At 43.7% G+C, this 24,594-nt stretch overlaps 1 protein-coding gene across 6 annotated transcripts; it reads left to right on the top strand.

Moving 5' to 3' along the window:
- The first annotated feature begins 17,099 nt into the window (after positions 1-17,099).
- On the top strand, positions 17,100-19,439 carry LOC100276947 (putative DUF593 domain containing family protein). 6 transcript variants are annotated; one of them, XM_035962996.1, is made up of 3 exons: positions 17,100-17,278; positions 17,556-18,634; positions 19,178-19,439. In XM_035962996.1, exons 2-3 carry the CDS (start codon positions 17,606-17,608, stop codon positions 19,196-19,198), a joined length of 1,050 nt encoding a protein of 349 aa, XP_035818889.1. In that variant the 5' UTR covers positions 17,100-17,278; positions 17,556-17,605; the 3' UTR covers positions 19,199-19,439. The 6 variants fall into 6 exon arrangements, with proteins under 6 accessions (XP_035818889.1, XP_008661747.1, XP_008661748.1 ...); XM_008663526.2 differs by lacking the exon at positions 17,100-17,278 and adding an exon at positions 17,285-17,470; XM_008663527.2 differs by lacking the exon at positions 17,100-17,278 and adding an exon at positions 17,285-17,470 and having other exon boundaries at positions 19,089-19,439.
- Positions 19,440-24,594: the final 5,155 nt, after the last annotated feature.

Raw genomic sequence — 24,594 nt, 5'->3', positions numbered from 1 at the left:
TCCCACCTTGTAGATGTGTTATTTGATACTATAGCAACACATTCATTTGTTATTGTATCATGGGTAGAGGCGCATAATCTCCCAATAACTACCATGACAACACCAATACAAATTGATTCGGCCGGTGGAAAGGTCCTAACCAATAGAATATGCTTGAATGTAAGTGTGGAAATAAGGGGGGTATAGTTCCCCGCTAACCTGATAGTGATGGCACTCAGGGAATACATGTTATCCTAGGGATAAATTGGCTAGATAAGTACCAAGCAGTTATCGGATGTGATAAGAGGACGGTGAAGTTGGTGTACCCATTAGGAGATGAAGTGGTGACTAAGCTTGTCTCCCCTAAGTCAAGAAAAGAAGGTTGCCACCAGATGACTATTGTTAGCAAGGAGGCCGATCCACTCGAGGCAATCAAGGTTGTGTCAGAATTTCCGGAGGTGTTCCCTAAAGATTTACAAGGTATGCCACCTGAGTGGAAAGTTGAGTTTGCCATAGAGCTTATTCCTGACACTGCCCCCATTTCCAAAAGAGCCTACAGGGTATCTGGACCATAATTGATGGAGCTCAAAAAGCAGATAGATGAGATGTCAGAGAAATGTTACATCAGACCAAGTACCTCATCTTGGGCTGCTCCTGTCTTGTTCGTGGAGAAGAAAGATGGCACCAAGAGGATGTGCATCGACTACAGAGCTCTGAATGAAGTCACAATCAAGAACAAGTACCACCTGCCCATAATAGAAGATCTGTTTGACCAGCTAAGAGGAGCTAGCATGTTCTCAAAGATAGATCTGAGGTCAGGTTATCATCAACTTAGGATCTGACCTTCGGATATACCGATGACGGCTTTTATTACCAAGTATGGTTTATATGAGTACACAGTTATGCCTTTTGGTCTGACAAATGCGCTAGCTTTCTTCATAAATCTGATGAACAATGTGTTCATGGATTACCTAGACATGTTTGTGGTGATGTTTATCAACGACATGCTCATATATTCCCAAAGTGAGGAAGAGCATGTGGATCATTTGAAGATGGTATTGTAGAGGCTATGGGAGCACCAGTTATATGCAAAGTTGAGAAAGGTGAGTTTTGGATACAAGAAGTCCTGTTCTTGGGTCACATTATAAACAGAGATGGGTTAGCCATGGATCCAAAGAAAGTAGCAGACATCCAGAACTAGAAAGCACCGAAAGATGTTCGAGGAATCAAGAGTTTCATTGGAATGGACAGATACTATCGACGTTTCATTGAATGTTTTTCAAAAATTGCGAGACCAATGATAGCTCTGCTAGCAAATAAAGTTGAGTTCAAGTGGACACAGAAGTGCCAAGAGGCCATTGAAACGCTATTGGGGACTTGTTCTCAAATGCTATGAGTTAAGAACAAGGTAACACAAAGAATGTTAAATGTTAATGCCCTTCGTCCTTCGAGGCATTATTTCCCTTAGGATATAATGATCTTCGGACGAAGGTTATGAAGGACATACCTTCATCAGTGCATCGTATGGTAACGAAAAGAGAATCATATGAAATGTAAAAGATAACATGAATAATTATGTATTATTTTCGACTCATTTCTATTTTATTATCATAGAAAAATAGAGATGATATCAAGTTACAAATGTACCTTCGACTTGAAAGAAGGTATGGATACAAGTGTGACGCAAAAGCAAATGCCCAGTCAGCGTGAACAGTACGGGAGCACTGTTCATCTATTTATAGGCACGGGGCGCAGCCCATGTAAAATTACACCCATGCCCTTTACATTTGCTAATGACTCTATAGTGATCCATCGAGGTCTAAATAGCCTTTTCCCTTTTAAGTCGGTTCCCTTTTCTGCTATCATGCTGAAGCTCCCCTACGCATAGCTTCGGCTCTGCGCCAACCTTCGTATTCTTTGTGCTTCTTCACACTGTGGTTTTGATCCGAGTCCGAAGGTACCTGTTCATGTATTATACTCCAGAAACATTGTTAAATCATGTTTTTGAGGACCTTCGGAAGACGAAGGCCCCCAACAGTAGCCCCTCGCAAGGTTAATTTGTTAGAATAACAAATTCAGATTGTGAAATGGACGAAGGTCCGAAAAAACACCTTCCCTTTGCTAGAATAGCAACAGTCAATGACAGACGGGGCCCTCCAACTTGGAGCGCGCTGGGCATATAAATAAGAACTCACCCCGAGCACATTTGGTACGCCTGCTTTGCTTTACTTAATTACTTAGCTCTTGCTTGCCAACAGTTGCTTAGTTTCTTAGACTTTGAAAGCTTCGGTTTTAAGAACACATTTTCACCATTTCCGAAGAGAAGATGTCTCAAGATAAAAAAAGTTGTTGCTGAGATGAAGCAGAGCGAGGAGGAGAAGCTCCTTGAGGAGAAGACTGCTATCTTTGTTGAATCAATAGCAAAGACAAATACAGAAAAGATTACTAGGGAGATTCTAGAAGGCTTATCTGAAGATACCGGTGACAGGGACAGTTATGATGTGGAAAGTGGGGGTGAAGACTCCAAAGATTGGCCCTGGCGACCAAGTCATGCAGTCTTCGGAAAATCGACTATCAGACAGAGTCATCTTGATAATATGAGAGGAAGGTATTTTCGATATATGTCTATTGTGAGGGCTGACAACGGAGACTGGACTGTTCCTGTTCCCGAAGAAAATGAAGTCGTAATCTACCGAAGCTTCTTCAAAGCTGGACTTCGGTTCCCCCTAAGCAGATTTGTGGTTGAAGTTTTAAAGATTTATGAGATTTTCCTTCACAAGATTACTCCCGAAGCAATTATTAGAATGGGGATCTTCGTCTGGGCCGTGAGAAGTCAAGGTCTAGAGCCAAGTGCAAAATGCTTTTGCAGTATGCATGAATTGTGCTATGAAACGAAACCCTGGGGTAAAGAATAGTACCATAACAATTTTGGTTGCTACAGCTTCGTTGCTCGTTCTGGCTCAAGCTACCCAGTACCAACCTTTCGGAAGAGATGGCCCGGAGCCTAGATGGAGGAGTGGTTTTACGTGAAGAATGATTTAAAAGCAAGAGAAGATATTAAAGAAATCATCATGCACCCCATCTGGTCGCGCTTCAGCCTCCGAAAGCCGAAGGTAGAGATTGATGAGGTAGCCGAAGCATGCCAAAGGGCCTTCAGCACATTCTGCGCATTTATTGGGACAAGGGACTTAGCCCAAGAGCACGTGGCCTACAGGATATGGCCATTGATAGACAACTGGGAGATGCCAAAAGAGACCATCAGCAACCCTAACGAAGGTGGATTGGTTCGATTGAAATATACCTTCAGGTTTAGAGACCAATTTATCGAACCAGACGATGACTGGCTTAAGTGTGTTGAAAACACTAGTGATGAACTACTTGGAGCCTACTCAAAGTTTGAAGATAACGAACTATCTGCGGCCTTCGAGAGCCGAAAAAAGAAGAGGCTAAATAGAGTTTTTGATGCTATTGGATTTATGTACCCTGACTACCGCTACCCGCCATGGGGGCAGAAGAGAAAGAGTGTAACTTCTGGGAAGGATGTTGCTTCAGCTGCTCCAAGCGAGCCCGCACCGAAGAGGAAAAAGGTGAAGGTTCTTACTCACTGACCGCGCTATATTGAACCGGCCACAGTGCCTGAATTTGGCGGTGAGACCTCTTCGGCTACTGAAGCCAAAGAACCTACGCTTACGCAGAGGATTGAAGAGTCAGCTGCAATGCCAAAGGCATCCTCAGCCAAATTAGCTGAGCCGAAGGCTGATAATATTGAAGAGATAGAAGTCGAGGGAATGAAAATATTAGAAGTTCTAAGCCCTTCGGCAGAAGTGACAGTGCCGAAGGCACAAAAATGTCTTAAAGCGACCCCCAAGAGGAAAAGATGGCCAGTGTACTAGATGTGCTGGAGACGATAAAAACTTCAAGCTCTACTCCAGGGAAAACTGCCGAGGCTTCAAAAGCGCAGACTGATACAAAGCTGATCGAAGCTGAAGCTACAAAGAGCCAGGCCGAGACCGAAGCTAGGCCTTCAGAGCCCGCCAAGGAGAAATCCTTGGAAACCGGAGAAAAGGCAACGGAAAAAGAAGCTGTAGAACAAATTCTGCCTAAAAAAGCTACCACTCCTACTCCTGAAGCACCTTCCGAAGTTCTTGATTATATTATACGACACGCTTCGGGAAAAAGATTATCTGAAGAAGAGATTTTTGAAGCTAAACACTATGCCCGAGAACTGAAGTACCCGAAAGGGGCCTTAGTGTTCAATGGCACAGACGAAGATGACTTCTTATACTGCCTCCTAGACAACAAAGAATTATATGTCTGCCGGGAGATGGCCAGAAGTATGGGGTTCTCGAAGCTTGAAGCTGGCCTCTGCGCCATGACGAAGGACGATCTTGCATATAGCCTCGCTTATAACAGTCTGAAGGTACGAAAATTGTATATTTGGAAGTTTATAAATTTTGAATTATTATTTTGCTCTTATACTAATTCTTTTCATATAGGGTTTAATACTTAGCAACGCCTTAAGGGCGCAAAAGAATGCCGAAGACGAGAGCTGCACTATTGCTCTCAATAACCTTCGAACAAAGGTTATTAAGCTGAGGAACGAAGCTTTGGAAAAAGATAAAATTCCACTTACATTGGTAGACAAGGTAAAGGGGGATGAAGCTAACTACAAGACCCAATCTGAAATCCAAAGGAACGAGATTGAAAACCTCCAAAAGCAACTGGCCGAAGCTAAATTGAAATGCGATATTGCCGAAGCTGACCGAGATGCTAGCGACTACTGGAAAAATTATTGGGAAAAAACAGTTGCAGAACTTCGTTCATCAAAAGAAAAGATGTTATGAAAAATCTGTGGAATGTGTGAAGGAGATAAAAACTAGCTTCACCAACGTTGGCGCATACTCAAGCGAAGATAACTTCATACGGGGCGATCCCGAAGTCCCAATTGATTGGATCAGCAGCGAGGCCGAAGCCTTTGAGGAGATTTTGAGTGACCGTGGGGACGTTTTTGCCTTCTCTGGTGTGAGGGGAATTGCAGCTATTTTGGAGAAGTCAGGTTGCGATCATGTGAAAATTTTGGCCCAAGCCGAAGCTGCTTTATCGGTTGACGATACGAAGGACCCCTCGGCCGAAGCAAGCTTAGTAGGCAGAAAAATTTTTACTAACATCTAGGAAAATGCCGGCCGAGGGATGGCCCATGAAATAATAAAGAAGAGCGAAAAAAATACTCATGACACTAGGGAAGCAACGAAGGCAGCTAAAAAAGTTGCGGAACTCGAAAGGCGGATAGGTATTGCTTAATGGGTTTTAACTTTATTGTTTATTTTTGTGACTTCGAACCGATTTACGTTTTCTACCGCAGCTGAACTATCTTCTCTCCCCGAGCCCTTCGAGTCATTGGCCGACCCAGAGGCAAAGGAATCAGCAGAAATTATTAGCATGGCCGAAACTATTATGGACGCAGTTGTTACCCAACTGCTGGTCGAGGCTACAGATAAAGTTTTGAAAGAAGAAGAATAGCTATTTGTAAAAACATTGCCAGAATATGAATGTAACATTTGCTGGACTATGCTTGTAATATTTGGTGCTCATGGGTTTTGAATGTAATATATAAATGGTTTTGTAATCCATTTCTTTGCGATGCATGAAATTTTTATGTACATACCGTTTTTGAGCCTTCGGCGAAAAAACACTTTCCCTTCTTTTCATGCTTCGTAAAGAAGAGCTTTTATGCTTCGTGAAAAATCCTCCAATCGTCGCAAAAACATTAATGCTTCGTCAACAATGGGTTTTTTCCTCCACATCAGAGCTGATGAAGCTGTATTTCTTCAAAACTTATTTTGTGCCTTAGCACAATTTCACTCTTTCGAAGCATTCTCCGAAGATCAACATTGTATCCCCTTCTTGTGCCATTGATGCAACATGATGTATGATGTTATGTTATGCAAAATTATGTGATGATGTTATGCTATGCAAAATGATATTTGTGCCGAAGACACACACACATCCCCATAGTGGAATACACAATCTCTTTGCCGTTTATTTTTCGGCTTCACCGCTTATTTTTCGGTGTATCAGCGCTGACTTTTCGCTGTAAGTTCTGCATTCCCTTAGGAACGTCTTTTGAACTTCTTCGCCTTCTATTTTGGCGGTATTCACGTTGACTTTTCGCGCTTCGCCTCATATTTCGGCGGTATTTGGCTCTGCATTCCCTTTGGAACGACTTTTGAGCAGAAAACTTACACTGCGCTCCCTTAGGAACGACTTTTTGTAGCTTCGGCAACTTACTCTGCGTTCCTTAGATCGACTTTTTTTTGTAGCCTCGGTGATACTTATGTCGCGTTCCTTAGAACGACTTTGTGTAGCTTCGGTGACTTTTTGAACTTCGTGAGTCTGGGAGAAGATATATTTCACTATGGCAAGAACGAAGCTATTACAAGAAATGGAAAATGACGAGAGAACTAAGTTTTCAATAATTGTTCCTTATTAAAAAAGGAAATGGCAATGAATGTAAAAACTGCTCCAGGGGTAGGATATCTCTCAGTAGATATGCTTCGATTCTAGCACAGTACTGTTGACTGTACGAGCTTCGGACTCCTCCCTGAAGTCTCGCTGTTGATGGGTCTGTTGGCTCCCTTCTGTCTTCTGGCTTCGTGAATATACAGGTTGTAGTGGTGGCGGAGGTGGAGGCTGTTGCCATGGTGCCTATGGCTGGCTAGCCGAAGCAACAGAAACTGCAGGATGGTTACCCACATACTCTGGTATGTAGGGTGAGTGATACGAAGCAGTATGCATGACCTGCTTTGGCTGATTCTGCTGAGCTGCAGCTTCTGCTATTTCATTTTGTTTCTGAATGGTGACATGGCACATCCTTGTAGTATGGCCCTTGTCCTCACCACAGAATAAGCAATAAATTTTCCTAGGTTGATCCCCAAACCTTTCTTCGAAGCCCCTGGCGCCTCTGCCTCTAGGAGCTGGCGGCCGAAGATAGCTTTGTTGCTGCCCCGAAGCTTGCGAGGAATATTGTGGCCTCTGTTGTTGACTTCCTCTGTCGTCACTCTGGGTGGAGTGGATTGACCTGACATGCCTTGGGTGGATCCTCCCTCTGAAGCCCCTGGTCATCTCAGAGAACCTGTAGGCTTCCTCCCTTCTTTGGCGAAAATCATTGTCAGCGCGGATGTATTCATCCATCTTTTGAAGCAGCTTCTCCAAAGTCTGTGGAGGCTTTCTAGCAAAATACTGGGCAGTAGGTCCTGGACGAAGCCCCTTGATCATGGCCTCAATGACAATTTCATTGGGCACAGTAGGCGCTTGTGCTCTTAGACACAAGAATCTTCAGACGTATGCCTGGAGATACTCCTCATGATCCTGCGTGCATTGAAACAGAGCCTGAGCTGTAACTGGCTTCGTCTGAAAGCCCTGGAAACTTGTCACCAGCATGTCCTTGAGCTTCTGCCATGAAGTGATAGTCCCTGGCCGAAGAGAAGAATACCACGTTTGAGCCACATTCTTAACTGCCATAACAAAGGACTTGGCCATGATAGCTGCATTGCCTCCATATGAAGATATAGTTGCTTCATAACTCCTCAAAAACTGCTTCGGGTCTGAATGCCCATCATACATCGGAAGCTGAGGTGGCTTATACGATGGGGGCCATGAGATAGCCTGCAGTTCTGCTGCCAGGGGAGAAGCATCGTCAAAAGTAAAGGTACCATGATTAAAATCATCATACCATCCATCATCATCGAACAAGCCTTCTTGATGAAGCTCCCTGTGTTGGGGCCTTCGTTCTTGTTCATCTTGAGCAAGATGGCGTACTTCTTCAGTGGCTTCGTCAATCTGCCTTTGAAGGTCGGCAAGTCGAGCCATCTTCTCCTTCTTGCTTTGTACTTGTTGATGAAACATCTCCATGTTTCTGATTTCTTGGTCCAACTCGTCCTCCTGGGGTGCTAGACTAGTGGCCTTCCTCTTCTGGCTTCGGGCCTATCGAAGAGAAAGGGTCTCCTAGTTCGGGTCCAGCGGCTGCAGAGCGGCAGCCCTTGTCGCTGAAGCTTTCTTCGGTGGCATGACGAAGGTCAGTGCTTGCCGAAGGTGGTCGAAAAGGATTCACCGAAGGTGGGCGCCAATGTTGGGGACTTGTTCTCAAATGCTATGAGTTAAGAACAAGGCAACACAAAGAATGTTAAACGTTAATGCCCTTCGTCCTTCGAGGCATTATTTCCCTTAGGATATAATGATCTTCGGACGAAGGTTATGAAGGACATACCTTCATCAGTGCATCGTATGGTAACGAAAAGAGAATCATATGAAATGTAAAAGATAACATGAATAATTATGTATTATTATTGACTCATTTCTATTTTATTATCATAGAAAAATAGAAATGATATCAAGTTACAAATGTACCTTCGGCTTGAAAGAAGGTATGGGTACAAGCGTGACGCAAAAGCAAATGCCCAGTCAGCGTGAACAGTACGGGAGCACTGTTCATCTCTTTATAGGAACGGGACGCAGCCCATGTAAAATTACACCCATGCCCTTTACATTTGCTAATGACTCTATAGTGATCCATCGAGGTCTAAATAGCCTTTTCCCTTTTAAGTCGGTTCCCTTTTCTGCTATCATGCCGAAGCTCCCCTGCGCATAGCTTCGGCTCTGCGTCAACCTTCGTATTCTTTGTGCTTCTTCACACTGTGGTTCTGATCCGAGTCCGAAGGTACCTGTTCATGTATTATACTCCAAAAACATTGTTAAATCATGTTTTTGAGGACCTTCGGAAGACGAAGGCCCACAACAAACACTAAAAGAGAAGTTGACTACAGTGTCTGTCTTAGTTCTGCCTGATGTGCGCAAACCATTCTCGGTGTATTGTGATGCTTCCTACATCGACTTGGGATGTGTATTGATGCAAGAGGGAAGAGTTGTGGCATATTTGTCTCGGCAGCTGAAGGTTCATGAGAAGAACTATCCAACTTATGACCTAGAGTTGGCAGCGATGGTTCATGCATTGAAGACATGGAGGCACTACTTGTATGGGCACAAGTATGATGTTTACACGGACCACAAGAGTCTGAAGTACATATTCACCCAGTGAGAGCTGAATATGAGGCAACGAAGATGGCTAGAGCTGATCAAAGACTAAGGATTGGAAATTCACTACCATTCAGGCAAAGCGAACGTGGTGGCAGATGCTCTAAGCAGAAAAAGTCAAGTCAACATGATGGCCATTCACCTGATGCCTTATGAGTTGGCCAAAGAATTTGACAGACTAAGCCTCGGATTTTTGAACAACACGTAAGGAGTAACAGTTGAATTAGAACCCACCTTAGAGCGGGAAATCAAAGAAGCGTAAAAGAATGATGACAAGGTCCATGAAATTCGGCAACTAATTCTAGAAGGAAGAGGCAAAGATTTTCGGGAAGATGCAGAGGTGTGGTACGGTTCAAAGACCGCCTATGCATTCCCAATGTCCAATCCATTCGGGAGTTAATCCTTAAGAAGGCTCATGAGATAGCCTATTCCATACATCCCAGAAGCGAGAAGATGTATCAGGATCTAAAGAATAAATTCTAGTGGTATGGAATGAAAAGAGGGATTGTAGAGCATGTGGCTATATGTGACAGTTGTCAGAGAATTAAGGTAGAGCATCAAAGACCAGCCGGTCTATTGCAGCCACTACAAATTCCTCAATGGAAATGGGACGAGATCGGCATGGACTTCATAGTCGGGTTACCCCGCACTCGAGCCAGCTATGATTCAATTTGGGTAGTAGTCGACCGCTTAACCAAGTCAGCTCACTTCATACCCATCAAGACCAACTACAACAATGCAGTATTAGCAGAGCTATACATGTCCCAGATTGTTTGTCTCCATGTTGTGCCAAAGAAGATAGTGTCAGACCGAGGAACGCAATTCACCTCTCATTTCTGGCATCAGTTGCATGAAGCATTGGGTACACATTTGAACTTCAGTTCAGCTTATCACCCACATATAGACAGTCAGACTGAAAGAACTCTTCGAATCCTAGAGGATATGTTGAGAGCTATGCGTTGCAAGATAAATCCGGATGGGATAAAAGATTACCCTATGTAGAATTCTCCTACAACAACAGTTACTAGGCTAGTTTAAAGATGTCACCGTTTCAGACACTTTATGGAAGGACTTGTAGAACTCTGTTGCACTGGGATCAAACTGGAGAGAAGCAGGTGTTTGGGCCTGACACTTTGCTCGAAGCTGAAGAGAATATCAAGATGGTTCGAGAGAATATGAAGATAGAGCAGTCAAGGCAGCAAAGTTATGTGGACACAAGAAGAAGAGAGCTGAGTTTTGAAGTGGAAGATTTTGTCTACCTGAAGGTATCGCCTATCAGAGGAGTCAGAAGGTTCGGAGTCAAAGGCAAGCTAGCACCCCGATATGTTGGTTTGTATCAAGCTCTCGCTAAGCATGGAGAAGTGGCATATCAGCTCAGCTTACCGGAAAACTTGTCAGCGGTGCATGATGTCTTCCATGTCTCCCAGTTGAAGAAGTGTCTGTGGGTGCTAGAAGAGTAGTTGCCAGTAGATGACCTGAGGTCCAAGAAGACCTGACCTATATAGAGAAGCCAACGTAGATTCTGGAGACTGTAGACAGGGTCACCCGGACAAAGACTATCAAAATGTGCAAAGTCAGGTGGGGTCACCACCCTGAGGAAGAAGCAACATGGGAGCGTGAAGATGATCTGATGGCCAAGTATCCCGAGCTCTTTGCTGGCCAACCCTGAATCTCGAGAGCAAGATTCTTTTAAGGGGGATAGGTTTGTAACGCCCTGAGTTTGGGGTTATAAAATTTCTTCTCCAATCTTCACCAAATTTAGGCGTTACCTTCTTTCTCTCTTTCTTTTCTGCTCCTCTCCTATTTTCAAAGTAATATAAAGATATATGTACATGCCATGTGTAAGAAAAACACTAAGGTAATATCGGTGGTTGCATCATGCTGGTTGCATATATTTTATTTTTGATGCTTTTCTCGAGAGTTAGTCCATTGAATTCGGAGCTTGTTCCTATGAATAGATTTAATTACAAAGAAATGAGATTGATTAAAGGAAAGATGAGGAGAAAGCGGACCGCTTGAGTGGCCAGCGCGCGGCCCAGCCGCCCCCATGCGCGCCCAACTGCCCCCTCCCCTCCCCGCGCGCGCCCACGACCTAGGAGAGGAGAAACCGCCCCCTCTCCCTCTTCCTCCTCTCGCACTCTCTCCCTGCCTCGTTCCTCGCTCGGATCACAGGAGGGCTGCGGTTGCCACCATTCGTTGCGTCCGTGGTAAGCTCCCTCCCCTCCCCCTCCCTCTCCTCCTCCCTCCCCGGCGTGGCCCCTCCCCTGCACGGCACACCCCTGTCCCAGCGCGGCCCCCTCCCCTGCCAGACGCGCCCCTGCCTAGGCGCGGGCCTGCCCCGGTGCGGCCCCCTGCCTCGGCGCGACCTCCTTGTCCCCGCATGGCCCTTGGCCCAGCGCTCGGCGTGGCTGCCTCAGTGCGTGGCCCAACGCACAACCTCATCACTGCCTTGGCGCACGGCCATGGCGCGGCCTCGGCGCACAGGCCCAGTGCGCGCGTGCCCTCGGCGTGCTTCGCGCGTGCCGTAACGCTTTAATTCTCGCTGGGGTCATGTGTTGTTTCTCGCACAGCGTGCACACCATTTTTGTGTGTCGTGCGCTTTGCCGCGCGATGATCTTCTGATCCACCTAGAATCGTGTTTGCTAATTAATGTGCACAGTGGAACGATGGTTAATCGAGCACCAAACTAATCACGACCAAGTAGCAATTTTATTTATGCGTGGCATGAATATCAATTAATATAATTATACCGTAATAAATATTTTAATCCATAACCACTTAGTGTAATCACTATGTCTCTCGGCCGTAGCTTTGACCGTCGTAGTTTCTTTTCTCGCATAGTCGTAAATGCGAGCTCTACGCCATGTGTCTGTTTAATTGATCTGTTTCATTTTGTGGTGTATTGTTTCCTTCTATGTTAAGAATGTGGAATGTATGTTTGCACTCATATAGATAACGGTCCGTTGGCGATGTCCGAGTAAGTTGCAGGAGAAGACCCTAAGCAGCAACTGGTTGGTGAAGGCAAGTGTCCTCTGACCTATCTATGTCCTACTCATTTTATAATTCATCTCCCCGCATTTATATAATTTATACCTAAGGATTTACTAGTCTTTTGTTTATCCTGTCCTTGATCACTTATTTGGGTTGGATTATTTCTGGATTAGCTCTATGCTAGCGCTCTACTATAATCAATGAACATTTGAGACTATTTATGATACGATGCTTACTTTTGGATATGGTTTTGGCATGGTGATATTGAAGGGGGCTCGAGCTGTTTCTCGAGTGCCTCTCCGTAAGGACTTGTTCGTTGGATGGCCACCTGGGATAACAGTACAACCATGAATGGGACACCCTTAGCTAATTAATTAGAGGAACTGAGGTGTAGTTTGCTTCGCCGTCGTGTCGTTAATGGGGCTCGGTGTACGCGGCTTGCTCTGCCTACATCTTCGGGGAATCTTTGTAAAGGCTTCGTAGTGAATCCCTAGCTGCTTACCTCGGGAGTGAACAAGGGTCTTGCAAACCCGGCCTAGAGAGGGAATCATGACTCGTGGGTAAAGTGTGCGACCTCTGCAGAGGGTTAGAAACTGATATATCAGCCGTGCTAACGGTTATGAGCGACCTTGAGAGCTCCTTTGATTAGAGATACTATGATTACAAATGATGATGAGGATAATGGTTCTAATGGTGATGATTTTAATGGTGATGATTATGACTATAGATTCTGGTATTCTCCTTTTGGAGGGAGTACCTTTGGGTTAATAACTTGGGATTATTGCTAAAACTTAGCTCTCTACTAGTAATAATTACCTGACCAACTAAAAGCAACTGCTCTGAGCTTCACCCCACATACAACTAGTCCACTTTAGCCAAACGGGACATTTGCTGAGTACGTTGATGTATACTCACCCTTGCTTAAAACACCAAAACACCAGGTTGTCCGCAATGCAACCCCTGCTCAGGAGAAGATGAAGGCGGAGGACTTCTAGGAGTTTCAAGACTATGATGAGTTATAGGTATGGGTTAGCGGCACACCCCCAGTCGGCTGCCTGTGAAGGCCTTATATTACTATATTTTGTATTCGCACTTTGATCTATGTTTAAGACTATGTGAATGTCTCGGACATCATGATGTAATCAAATTAATACCTCTTTAAGTTATTATTTGAGCACTGTGTGATGATGTCTAGTTATGTAATTGTTGTGTATATGAAATTCTGATCCTGGCACGTACATGATCCACATTCGGTTTGTCTTCTAAAGCCGGGTGTGACAATCATTTAGCTTGTGTCGCTGTGTGCATGCGTGGGCACATCACTATTGTACATGTATACATGTCTAGATGGGCCTCACTTGTTGGATGACCTGTTGCCTGGCAAAGTTTATCCAGCCTAAGCAAGCTCGGGCCATTTTCCACCAAGCATGTGCCGACTCGACCTGATCAACGTGGCGTGCGTAGGTATTAGGTGCAGCACAGTGAGCTAGGGCCAACATAGCTCAATTTTATTGTTCCCCTATTTTCATATAAATATCTATATTATGCGTGAATATAGAGTATAAAACACAAAGACATGTGTGTTCTATTGGCTATGTCGGTATGAATGTGTTTGAGCTAACAACCATGGATTAAAACCCCCACTCTTAATTTTTATCATTTAAACATATGGATCGGCGAGCATAAAGCATGGAGAGGTGACATCACTTATAAATTATAAGATATTTTAGGGTTTTTATGGAAAGTGAAAGTATGTTAAGTTTGACAACTTATATAATAAAATGATGAAATTATAATAAAAATAAGTAACATTAGGTTATTGATTAACTATATTTTTGTAATATACCTATTTGATGGAACAAACCTTTATATTTTGTTGTAATTTTGATTAAATCTAAGGTGATTTGACTCTTAAAAAATTAAAATAACTTATAATTTGAGAGGGGCAATTATATACTAGGATTGGACGATAAAAGATAGGTAGAGACGAAGAGTTGTACTCTCCTAACTCGTAACACATTCATCTTATCAAAAAGTTGTAGGAAGTTAAAAAACCGTAGGAAGTGTAGGTTTTTGGTGTAGTGGCAGTAGTTGAATTTCGGCTTCTTATTTGGGTTGTACACACATTTGTATAATCCTCGCACAACCCTTGTATAAAAGCTACCAAACTCAATCCAAGTTGGCTTAGCTCACAAGTTTATGAACCTCCTCAGATGTTTCTAGAGCATCTTCAAATAATCCACTCTCATTAGCTAATATTTTTTATTTTTTAATCATTTTGAAAATATTATAGAAATAATATTAGAATAATTTTATTTCTATAAGTAATTTGTCTAGTCGCGTTAATCTCTCTAGCATGATCAAATAGCGCTGGTATGCCACCTCGCCTCGCACATTAGTCAATGGGTCATGGTGAGATCGTTATGGGTCGTGCCACTTAAGTTAGGTTGAGGCACAACACTATTACATACCGGGCCATACCAGGCCGGCACGTGGGCCTGAGAATGAGCCCAAGCACGACACTGTGACCCTTATCTGGGTCGTGCCGGGCTGTAGTGCCGGGTCGTGCTGCTGAGCTATGCTGGCCCAAGGCTCGTCCCATATAGTGGCTGAGGAAGCCAGGAGGATCTAGGATCCAAAATAACAGGAATAACAATAGCATGAAGTATAGTCTGCTATATAGTAATCGATAGGAACAAGTGAACAACAAGAGTACAGAGCTTGCAGCAATCAACCAACCACAATTTTGATTCATAATAACGGTATACCATATTACATATTAACATATTCTAGTGACTTAGAAGGATAGCAGAAACCGGCAAGCCAACAACCATAGTTCAGATTTCAGAATAACAGTTCCATGAAATAGATTTCATCACAGTTTTGGATGACCAAACTTTAAAAAGAGTTGTTATACATAACCAGATAAGTGAAATATTAACAACTAACTTGTTGTTGTTCATATAATTTGTTGTAAAGCAATTGCTATTCATCTAATCTGTTGCTCTAGCAGTTCTAAAGCAATTGGTAATCTAGATTTGATCCCAAGTCAAAAAGCTAGTACCCAAGCAACTACTATTCATCTAAAGGCAGTGGATGTACCGTGTGGAGACGATGATGGCGACAACGGTGGAGTTGCTTCACGGATCGTTGAACACTAGCACAAGCAGACTGTTTGCGTGCGGCGGAAGATATCCCACCACCCCTGCTCATCATCGTCGGTGTTCATGTCGAAGGGCGAAGGCGCAGGCATAGCACGCAAGGCGCCGATGTTGGCTGTAGTCCGATCCGAGGCCTGGGTACTCCACTCGTCGTTGTTTATGGCTCGATGTCTAGGCCCAAGGACGACCGCCGACCACTGAGTGCTCGAAGCCTTGGATGGACGGATTCACTGGAAGGTGGCACGATGGCACTCAGGTAGGGTATTGCACAACTGCTGGCCTGCTCTTTGGCAAGTGGGGAGTTGGGGACTAGGGGAATGGATGTCCAGACCGTCGGGTGCCGATGGGGGACGAGCGGTAGACGTCGGGAATTCGACGAGGTGTGTGGAGCTGAGGCGTTGAGCTAGGACCTGGGAGAGGAACAATAATGCAGGAGTGCTGGACGCCACGCCAGGGACGGGCAGACGGTCGTCGGCCGCCAGCCGCTCGGGACGAGGACGAGTTGGGACTAGGAGTTGGGAATTAGGGTTAGGTTTTTTTGACCCACGGTCTCACGGAATTTATGCACTGCTCTACGACTGTGACTACAGTCTACAGCCTGGTGCCTCGTGGGCCATGGGCGGCCTCCTCGGTTTCTCGTCTTCTCGTGGATATTTGTTGGTTCGCGAGTTGTGTGGGTTCTTACCGTATACGGGCTGTAAACAGGCCGTGTCGGATCGTGCTGGGTAAATGGGTCAACCGGGCTAGGTACCGAGCTAAATGGGCCATCATAAATCATGCCATGCTTGGGTCGTCCAATGGGCTTGTTCCTAAGCCCAGGTATGCCCCATGATGGCATCTGACCGGTCCGACACTATACTAATCGTGTTGTGTCGTGTTCTTGTCGTGCAAAAATGGTCGTGTTTCGTGCTGACCCATTTTATAGCCACGAACAAAACATACCTTTAGCCCGACCTATCTAACCACTTATACTGCAATCCTACTTAGACCGCGTTTGGTTACACCATATTATCAGAATCTGCACCATACACGTAATCCAAAAAAATCCAACTCAAGCTTGATTTTTGTGGATAGTCTCTAGCAGCACATTGGGCCTGTTTGGCTCAGGTTTTTTTACCAGCTTTTCTGAGAATCTGGCTATTGAGAGAATCTAGTTGTGTGGAGAATCTGAGTATCGTGGGGATTACGTGCGGAGGAAGATGAAGTAGTTTAAATAATTCAGGATCTAAAAAGCGACATATTCCTACTATCGTGACGACTCGACCGATTTTGTGTTCATGTTGATTTTGGACGGTTTTTACAAAGCGATTTCGTATGGGGTGTTTGGCGGTCTGCAACAACTTTTAGTGGTCAGAAGCTAAAAAATGCCCAAACAAATAGAGCTATTATCTAAGGTAAAAAATCTGCTACATTTACTAGCTAGATTCTGATTATCCATACGAACTAAACACTTATCTGACACAAGAGACGCACGGTCGCATTCCAATTGAAAAAAAAACATAGGGCCACGTGGTAGTTGCCGACTGTCTATCGGTGTCGCTGGCTCCATCCTTAGGCCCATCGCGCCGGCCATCCCACCCTTGGCCTTGGCTTTGGTTTACCTGGGACGGCCGTTTAAAAACAAAGTGGCCCCGTCTAAATCCATTGAAACAGATAAATATATGTGAGGCCCACAGTTGCTACCGAGTTGACTAAGATTCAGTTTTTATTTTAATTTAAATTCTTCATAATTTATTTAGGGCCAGGCTGACAGATTCTGGAGGAACTGGGACATAATTGTGCTGGCTAATGTGATTTAACAAATCAGGGAAATTATTTAAACAAAATTGAATGGGTACCTTATGTATGGAGGCAATGGATTAAAAGCCTCTCTTTGAGCTTTCTTCTTGTCGCTTTCGCAATGTCAGTTAACAAAATGATTTGTTTATACAACAAGTATAGCTTTCCTTGCTCCTAAAGTTGCCAATTATTGACGCTTGAAGATCACTCAACATCCTCGTCGGAAAATCGGAGCTTCCGGCGTCCGTTCCGCTTCAGCAACACTATCTCTCTCAAAGGTTGGTGCCTTGTCTGCCTGGTCGCGTTTTTTTCTTCTTTCGGATTTGGGTAAACACACGGTAATCCGTACTTTGTGGACTCACCAACTCCACGTTACACAACCCAGCCAAAAAGCAAGATTTGTCATAATCCTTTGAGCCTAAATCATTTATTTATTTTTGGTTTCTCTGAAGATTCGGTTCTTCCCAGAGGTGTGCAGCCACTGTTGTATTGAATTTGACATTTCTGTGTCCGTGCAAATCCTTTTTCCTCTCTTAATCGCTTGATTGAAATCAGTTACTAGAGACTAGACGCTCTGAAGGTCCCGTGGCCGTGGATGCGAATCGATGGCCGGGGTTGAGGAAGAAGGCGAGGTGGCGGCCCTGCGGGAGGCCCTGAGGCAGCAGGTGCAGGCCGTGGAGGAGCTGCGGGCGGAGCTGGAGGAGGAGCGGCAGGCGGCGGCGTCAGGAGCCGATGAGGCACTGGCTATGATCCTGCGTCTGCAGGCGGAGAAGGCGGCGGAGCGTATGGAGGCGGAGCAGTTCCACCGGGTGGCCAAGGAGCGGATCCAGTATGATGAGGACACGCTGGCTTTCCTCAGGGCCGTCGTCTTCCACCAGGAGATGGAGATCAGCTCGCTCAACCGCAGGCTGCTCGCCGTCCACGCCACCGGGGACGATCCCCTTTCGCCGGCAGTCGATCTCCCCTGGCTGAGGAAGCTGGCCAAGAGCGGCGTGGCGTCCAGGAGGAACGCGTCCCTCCCGGCGGCACACCTGGAGGAGCTCTGCTCGGAGCTCGACGTCGTCGTCGACACGGACGCCGACAAGAAGAGGGTGGGCGACCGGAGGCCAGCAAGGACGGTCTCGGACATCGGCGAGGTGATCAGCAGGGAGAAGGAGTGGGCGACGAGACCCAATCAGACGGCGCCAACGCCCAGGCTGTACCGGTCGGCCTCACACTCCCACGGCCTCCCCCGGCGCGCGACGTGCTGCTCCGCGCAGTGTGGCGTGCGCTCCGCAGGCCGGGCCTCGCCAGAGATCATCGCCGAGGAAGACGAGAAATCGTGCAAGAGCAACGCCGCACTGGAAGCCGACATCGAGCAGATCAAGGCCACCGTGCTGTCTCTCCACACCGACCTCACAAAGCTAAGAGAATCCACCTTGTCCATGGCAGACGCACATTCCCAGATACTAGCCGAGATCCACGCAAAGCTCGACGGCGTCACGCCGCGGCGACAGACGAACTTCGAACCAAGGTCTGAGCTGCTGCTGAAGAAGGCCACCAGAGGAGGCAGCAGCAACAGTTCTTCGTCTTCCAAGGAGCAGAGCTACCAATACCAGTGGCAGGCTGACGTGCTGATGAACCATTTCATTGAGGTACGTGGTCTCACCTTCTCTGCTACTACCGTTGTTAGACCTCTGATGAAGGCCGCTGCATCCATGTCACTGTTTAGGTGCCTCTTGATTTTGGGCTTGGCCGTCGCGATTAGAAAAGTTTTGATTAACTCCTAACGTGTAAGCAATGCCATGGTCAGTTCTGTCAGTGCAAAATTTGTTTTTGCTGTTTTTATTAGCTCTTTATTTAATCAGGCATTGTAATAATAATATATAGCATCTCTTCTGAGATGAACGAAAGGTGAAACAATAATTTGCGGCCTTTTTTTACCTCATCGTTATTATTATGTTACTTAAGAAACATTCGGTAGCATGCCAAATCAATGCACGACTGCTTGTTTGAAACCTGTTTTTCCTATAATGCACACGATACGTGAGCCAACGAAGGATTTTCATTATTTTTGATCATACGGGATTTTTATTATTGTTTTTGTAGATGGATTTTAATTGTTGTTAGCTTCAGGCTATGAGGTAATTGGCTTTTGGGTTGTTGGATTGCGTCTTCTGAATTATCTGTCTCAACAGGCAGTGATGTGCATAACGTGAGAACTGAAGATCTAAACGATATCTATTGGTGGTGAAGATTTTCAGGTGTGAGTAAAAGATTGATTATTGCTAAATTCTTTTTTTTAACCCTCTGTTGGCATATACAGCCATCAGCCGTGAGACAAAATCCCATGTATAATGCTGTTATTATGACAAGAAAGATATAGTTTATGTAAAGTTATTGACGATAATTTGTAAAGGTCTTTAATTAAATAGAAATGGTGATATTATTGTTACTATAGCTGACAATAACATAGTGGCACCGGTGGAAATACACTGTCAACGAGCAGTGACCTTGTCAAGTACATTTAAAAAATCACCTTTTGGGCAGTTCATTACCTGTAGCATACACAACAGGTACCATCAGCAAGGACATACTCAACAAATAACTAGAACTAATCAGGTCTCGTATCAAACACTAAGGGCTAGTTTGACAACCCATTTTTCTAATGCCCCGTTTGTTTAGTTGGAATTGAATTCCATTTTAATAATTATAATTTAGACAAAACTAATTAAGTTCATATATTTATATATGTAATATATTTGTATATTATTCTAAATCATATGAGAGATGTAGTTATATATTACATTTATGTTATAGCAAAGTAAGTAGAATAGTGTGTTATAAGTTGTACATCGGAAACATAACATGTAAATCTATAGAATCAATTTCATCTCTCACCTCGTGAATTTGTGATAGCCTTATATGATAACTTTGGAAAGTGGTGGAATGTCACATTCTAAAAAATTAGCCTATTGCATTAGTAAGATTTCAATTTCTCAAAATGAAAAGAAACAAATGGGACCTAAGAGATTTTCATTTTCTTTTGGGAGAATATAAATACTTTGGAAAATAAAGTTGCCAAACTAGCACTAGAGGTATAGAAACTTGTAAGCACAACAATAAACATTTAAGGGCTAGTTTGGAAACCTCATTTTACTAATAGATTTTCATTTTTCCAAGAAAAATTAGTTCATTTTCTCTTGGGAAATTAGGAATCACTTGGGAAAATATAGTTCCCAAAGTAGCCATAAGTATAGATAATTTTACTTCCAGACATTTAAACATCTAGCATACAAAAGAAAGTAGTCATGTGTAAATAAAGTGAATATTTATGTTTTATAATGTGCACATGAAAGGATGGCAGCAAGTAAATGAATATTCCTGAATCCCAACAACCGAAACAATTATAGAAACCTAAAAAGGAAATCTAAGTGTAATTCTGACAATGTATCACATAGATTAAAGCACATTATACATGTTGATGTTCATTAAATGCAGACTGCACACACGGAAAGGAAAAAAGAAAATTATGCTGACACAAGAGTAGGTGTGCAAACCTTCCAAGTGCTTTTTACCCATGTTCGCACATAGGGACCGAAGATTATGTTCCTTTTAAGCAAGTAAATCGAAATATCAAATTTTGACTGTAGAATGCAACCCAAAAGAAAACAATAATCAACATTGTTCGCACATAGGGAGTGTAGGTAACGGAGACTGACCAGATATTTTTTTGTCTTCTATGAATTCAAAGTTAGGAAAAGATGAATGTAAGAATACTTGTCTTCCAAACTGCGCTCAATATCAAATTGGTATATTGAGATATGTCATGGTGAAAGCTCAACACTGTTCACTCCTCCTTGCTTTGTCATACATCTTTTTACCGCCATCCTGTTTTCACAATTGATTAGCATTGTGAGCTTGTGAAATTTGTCATGCATATTTTGGAAATAACATAACTTGTGAACTTGCGATTTCATGGTTGAATAATTTTGAGTAATAGGCAGTGTGACAGCTGATGGAGGATTTAACAAAAATATTTTTTGTCCCAAGTTCCTTAACTATTTGCTTAAGCTCACCAGAAATATTTTTGTTATAGCTTGGATCATCTTTCATTCGCCGCAACTCTGTAAAACAACCCTATTGTCAGAATATGTAAGCTAATTAGGAAAAACTAAAATGGAAAAAAGGTACTGAAAAGAGGGAGCATAAGTGAACCTTGATCCTCAAGTTTGAGGCCCCTTTTGATATGGTCAAATTCCCCAAGGACCTTGCCGTCATCCATGTTTATGAATTTCACATTGGTATCAACAAATTCCCTAGAACGCATATTACCAACAAACTCTTGCCACTCGCGGATTGCATTGAGCCAGCCAATCTATGAAAGATGGTATGCTATTAGTTTTTTTCTCAAGCCTATTGTGGTACAATATTTAAGGCAGAAGTATTGAAGGCTTTAAGAGCATTAGTATTAGATTAGGTAAAGTATAGTACCCTTAGAGCAAAGCCTATGTTGTTCAAGCAGATTACTTTCCCTTGGCATTTCTTCCACTTGATATTCTAGGGCTAAATGATTGTGATATAATACATATCACAATATAAAAATGTATCATCCAAATTTACTAACAAAACCTGATGGAGAACAGTGGAAATGTGAAATGAGTAAGGAGTTTAAGCATAAACTACGACAGACTATAGATCATATAGGTATTGAAAATTTTGATTAGTTTGAAGATGCATTGACATGTATGTATAATACAATAAAAATGAATGTAAAAAACTTTTCATGTACAACTAACCTTTGAAATGCCATGTCCAATTGACATATGACATCTCCATGGTTTAAGCAAAGAAACACTCCAATATTAGCAGAGCTAAAATGCACAAAAAAGCAAATAACTTTTACAAATTATGTATAATGAGGTGGGAAAAACAAAATAAAGTACTCATCTTTGCGGTGCGACTTTGGATAACTCACAAAATCAAACAAACTACTTAGACCTGCACACAACATATAGATTAGCCAGAGTTGAGGACCATTTTCTTACCATGATGAAACAAATAGACATGTCAAATAAGAGAACAAAATATGAAGCTTTTTATTTCTAAAGAACATAGCTCCAATGTATACAAGAATCACGCCCCTCATCTAATGTAATGTGTAGCAATGCCTCTTTCCGCTATTAAACCCATATCTTCTGAAAAGGACACGAACGCCTAAGAGGGGTGAAAGGGAAATGTGCTAGATAGCCATATCTTCTGAAAAGGACACGGACGCCTAAGAGGGGTGAAAGGGAAATGTGCTAGATAGCCATTTCTACCTGTTTTGGTGATTAAGTGACCAACATAACATCATGGACTATCTTGTTTGGTATGAGTATGAGCACAGGTCCACTACAAAGGCAAATTGAAGGTTCTAAGACCTAAAAGGTTGAACTAGAGGCTAGAAAGTGCAACTTTGAGTAAAAGGGTAAAAGCATGCGGTTTGAGTGCTTGGATAAGTTGCATATGCCTAATACTATGTTTCTAGCACTTTTGTTTGAACTCTAACTCAATTCTATGAGAAAAGTACTTTTAGGACTTAGTTTGAGCCATATTGCTAATCTAGGTGAAAGACCGAGTTAAAGGTGAGTTCTCCTCACTTAGTCAGTTGGATTATGTTCTAATTGTGTTTGTCTAAATTGTAGGGAAGCCCCTATGATTAGCCAAATTGATTTGGAGAAGTTGGAGCCTTAATTGGGCTGTTCTGGGAAATCGAACTGGGTCCTCAGAGGACTAGACTTAGTCATTTAAGCGGCCTAGCGCACCAGACCGTGCGGTGTGCACCAGATCGCATTTACGATTGAACAGCAAGCTATCGGGAATATTACTCTAAATTTCACCGGACCTTCATTTTTCACGGTCTAGTGGGGCACCAGACCTCCAACGGCTACTCTCCAATGGGCGCGCACTGGCCAACGACTAGCTGACATGGCACCCAGTCTGGAGGTGCACCAGACCGGTCCGGTGCTCGCCAGCTAAGGAAGGTGCCCAATCAGATTCTGGACTCAGGGCACATTGACCTGGTGTTGGGAATAGTCCCACATTGTCAGTTGTGGGTGGGCAAGCATGTTTATATGGTTGAGGGTAGAAACCCTTAATAGGCTAGCTTTTGGAGGTGTTGGCCAAACAGACCTAAAATTTGTTGCTATGCGTGCGGTCGCGTGTGTCGCGACCTGACGGTCTGGCTGGGCGTGTCGTGTGTGTGGGCGGCCTAATAGACACGCCATGTGTCGGTGGTCCAGTTCCAACAATTAGTATCAAAGCCAGGTTGACTCAGGTTGGCCCAATACATTCTCGAATAGATCTTAGCTCACAATGTGTGAGGAAGACATTGTTGGGAATAGTCCCACATTGCGAGTTGTGGGTGTGCAAACATGGTTTTTATGGTTGAGGGTAGAAACCTCTAATGGGCTAGGTTTTTAGGGGGAGTTTTGGCCCAAGAGACCTAAAACATGCTAATATGCGTGCGGGCGCGTGTGTCACGGCCTGATGGCCTAGGTGGGTGTGTCATGTGTGCGGGTAGCCTGATGGACATGCCATGTGTCGGTGGTCCAGTTCCAACACCCGGTCCGGTAGTGCACTAGACCGGTCCGGTGCGCCCAAAGTCAGCCCGATTTTAGCAAGTTTTTGCAAGGAAGGGGCAATGGCTATGGGGCCTTTTGGGGCTACAAAAGGACCCCACAGTGCACCTCTTTAGCAACCCAAGCACTCCTAGAGCAACACCTCCCTCTTACACTCTACTGCAACACATTCTAGTAATTTAGTGAGATCCAAGCACTGTTTTTGAGTTGTTCTTGTGACTTTGTGTCTTTGCGCTCTTGTGATCTTCTATCTTGTGCTACATTGTTGTGTTTTGCTGTTGTGTGTACTCCCTCTCATCTCTTGTGCTAAAGTTGTAACTCTGATCTTATGTACGACTGCAAGAGACTCCAATTTATGGACATTCCTGGTGAGAGGATTATATTGATATAAGGAAGACACTGGTACTAAAGTTCGATATTTGGATCAATTTAGAGGGGTTGAGTGCAACCCTTGTCTGTTAGGACACCACAACATGGATGTAGGCAAGCATTTCAGGCTTGGCTGAACCACAAGATAAAAATCGCTTGTGTCTCTTGTTCATTTACTTTCTTGCGATTTTATTTTTTTTTCTATGTTCCCTATATTCACTTGTGATATTGCTCTAAATCTAATTTACATCTTGAAAGAGCAATCAAATGAAGAGGACTTTTCTCTCTTCTTCATGACTCAAACTTGGTTTAGATTTGCGCTAACTCCTAAGTTTGTAACAAGTTTGTGTTTTAGTGGTATTTTTGTAGTACCACCTATTCACCCCCCTCTATGTGTAACACCCTAGGTGTTACTAGGGTTTCTGCTTGGCATTTTCACCAACCTTGTTATCACATGTAGGTAAAGTATAGCAAATTATGTCACAATTGGAGAGGAAAGCCCGAAGTAAATACCAAGTTAGCTTAAGACATTGCCCTAATTACCTCGGGGTCATCAAGGGAAGGGAGTGACAAAAACCCCAATGATGCTCCTACCTTAAGCAAGAGAAATCAAATGAGAAAAC

The sequence above is a fragment of the Zea mays genome, chromosome 10, assembly GCF_902167145.1.
Source record: "Zea mays cultivar B73 chromosome 10, Zm-B73-REFERENCE-NAM-5.0, whole genome shotgun sequence".
Lineage (NCBI taxonomy): Eukaryota > Viridiplantae > Streptophyta > Magnoliopsida > Poales > Poaceae > Zea > Zea mays.
The sequence above is the reverse complement of the archived record's forward strand: the minus strand, read 5'-3'. Positions and strand labels throughout refer to the sequence as shown.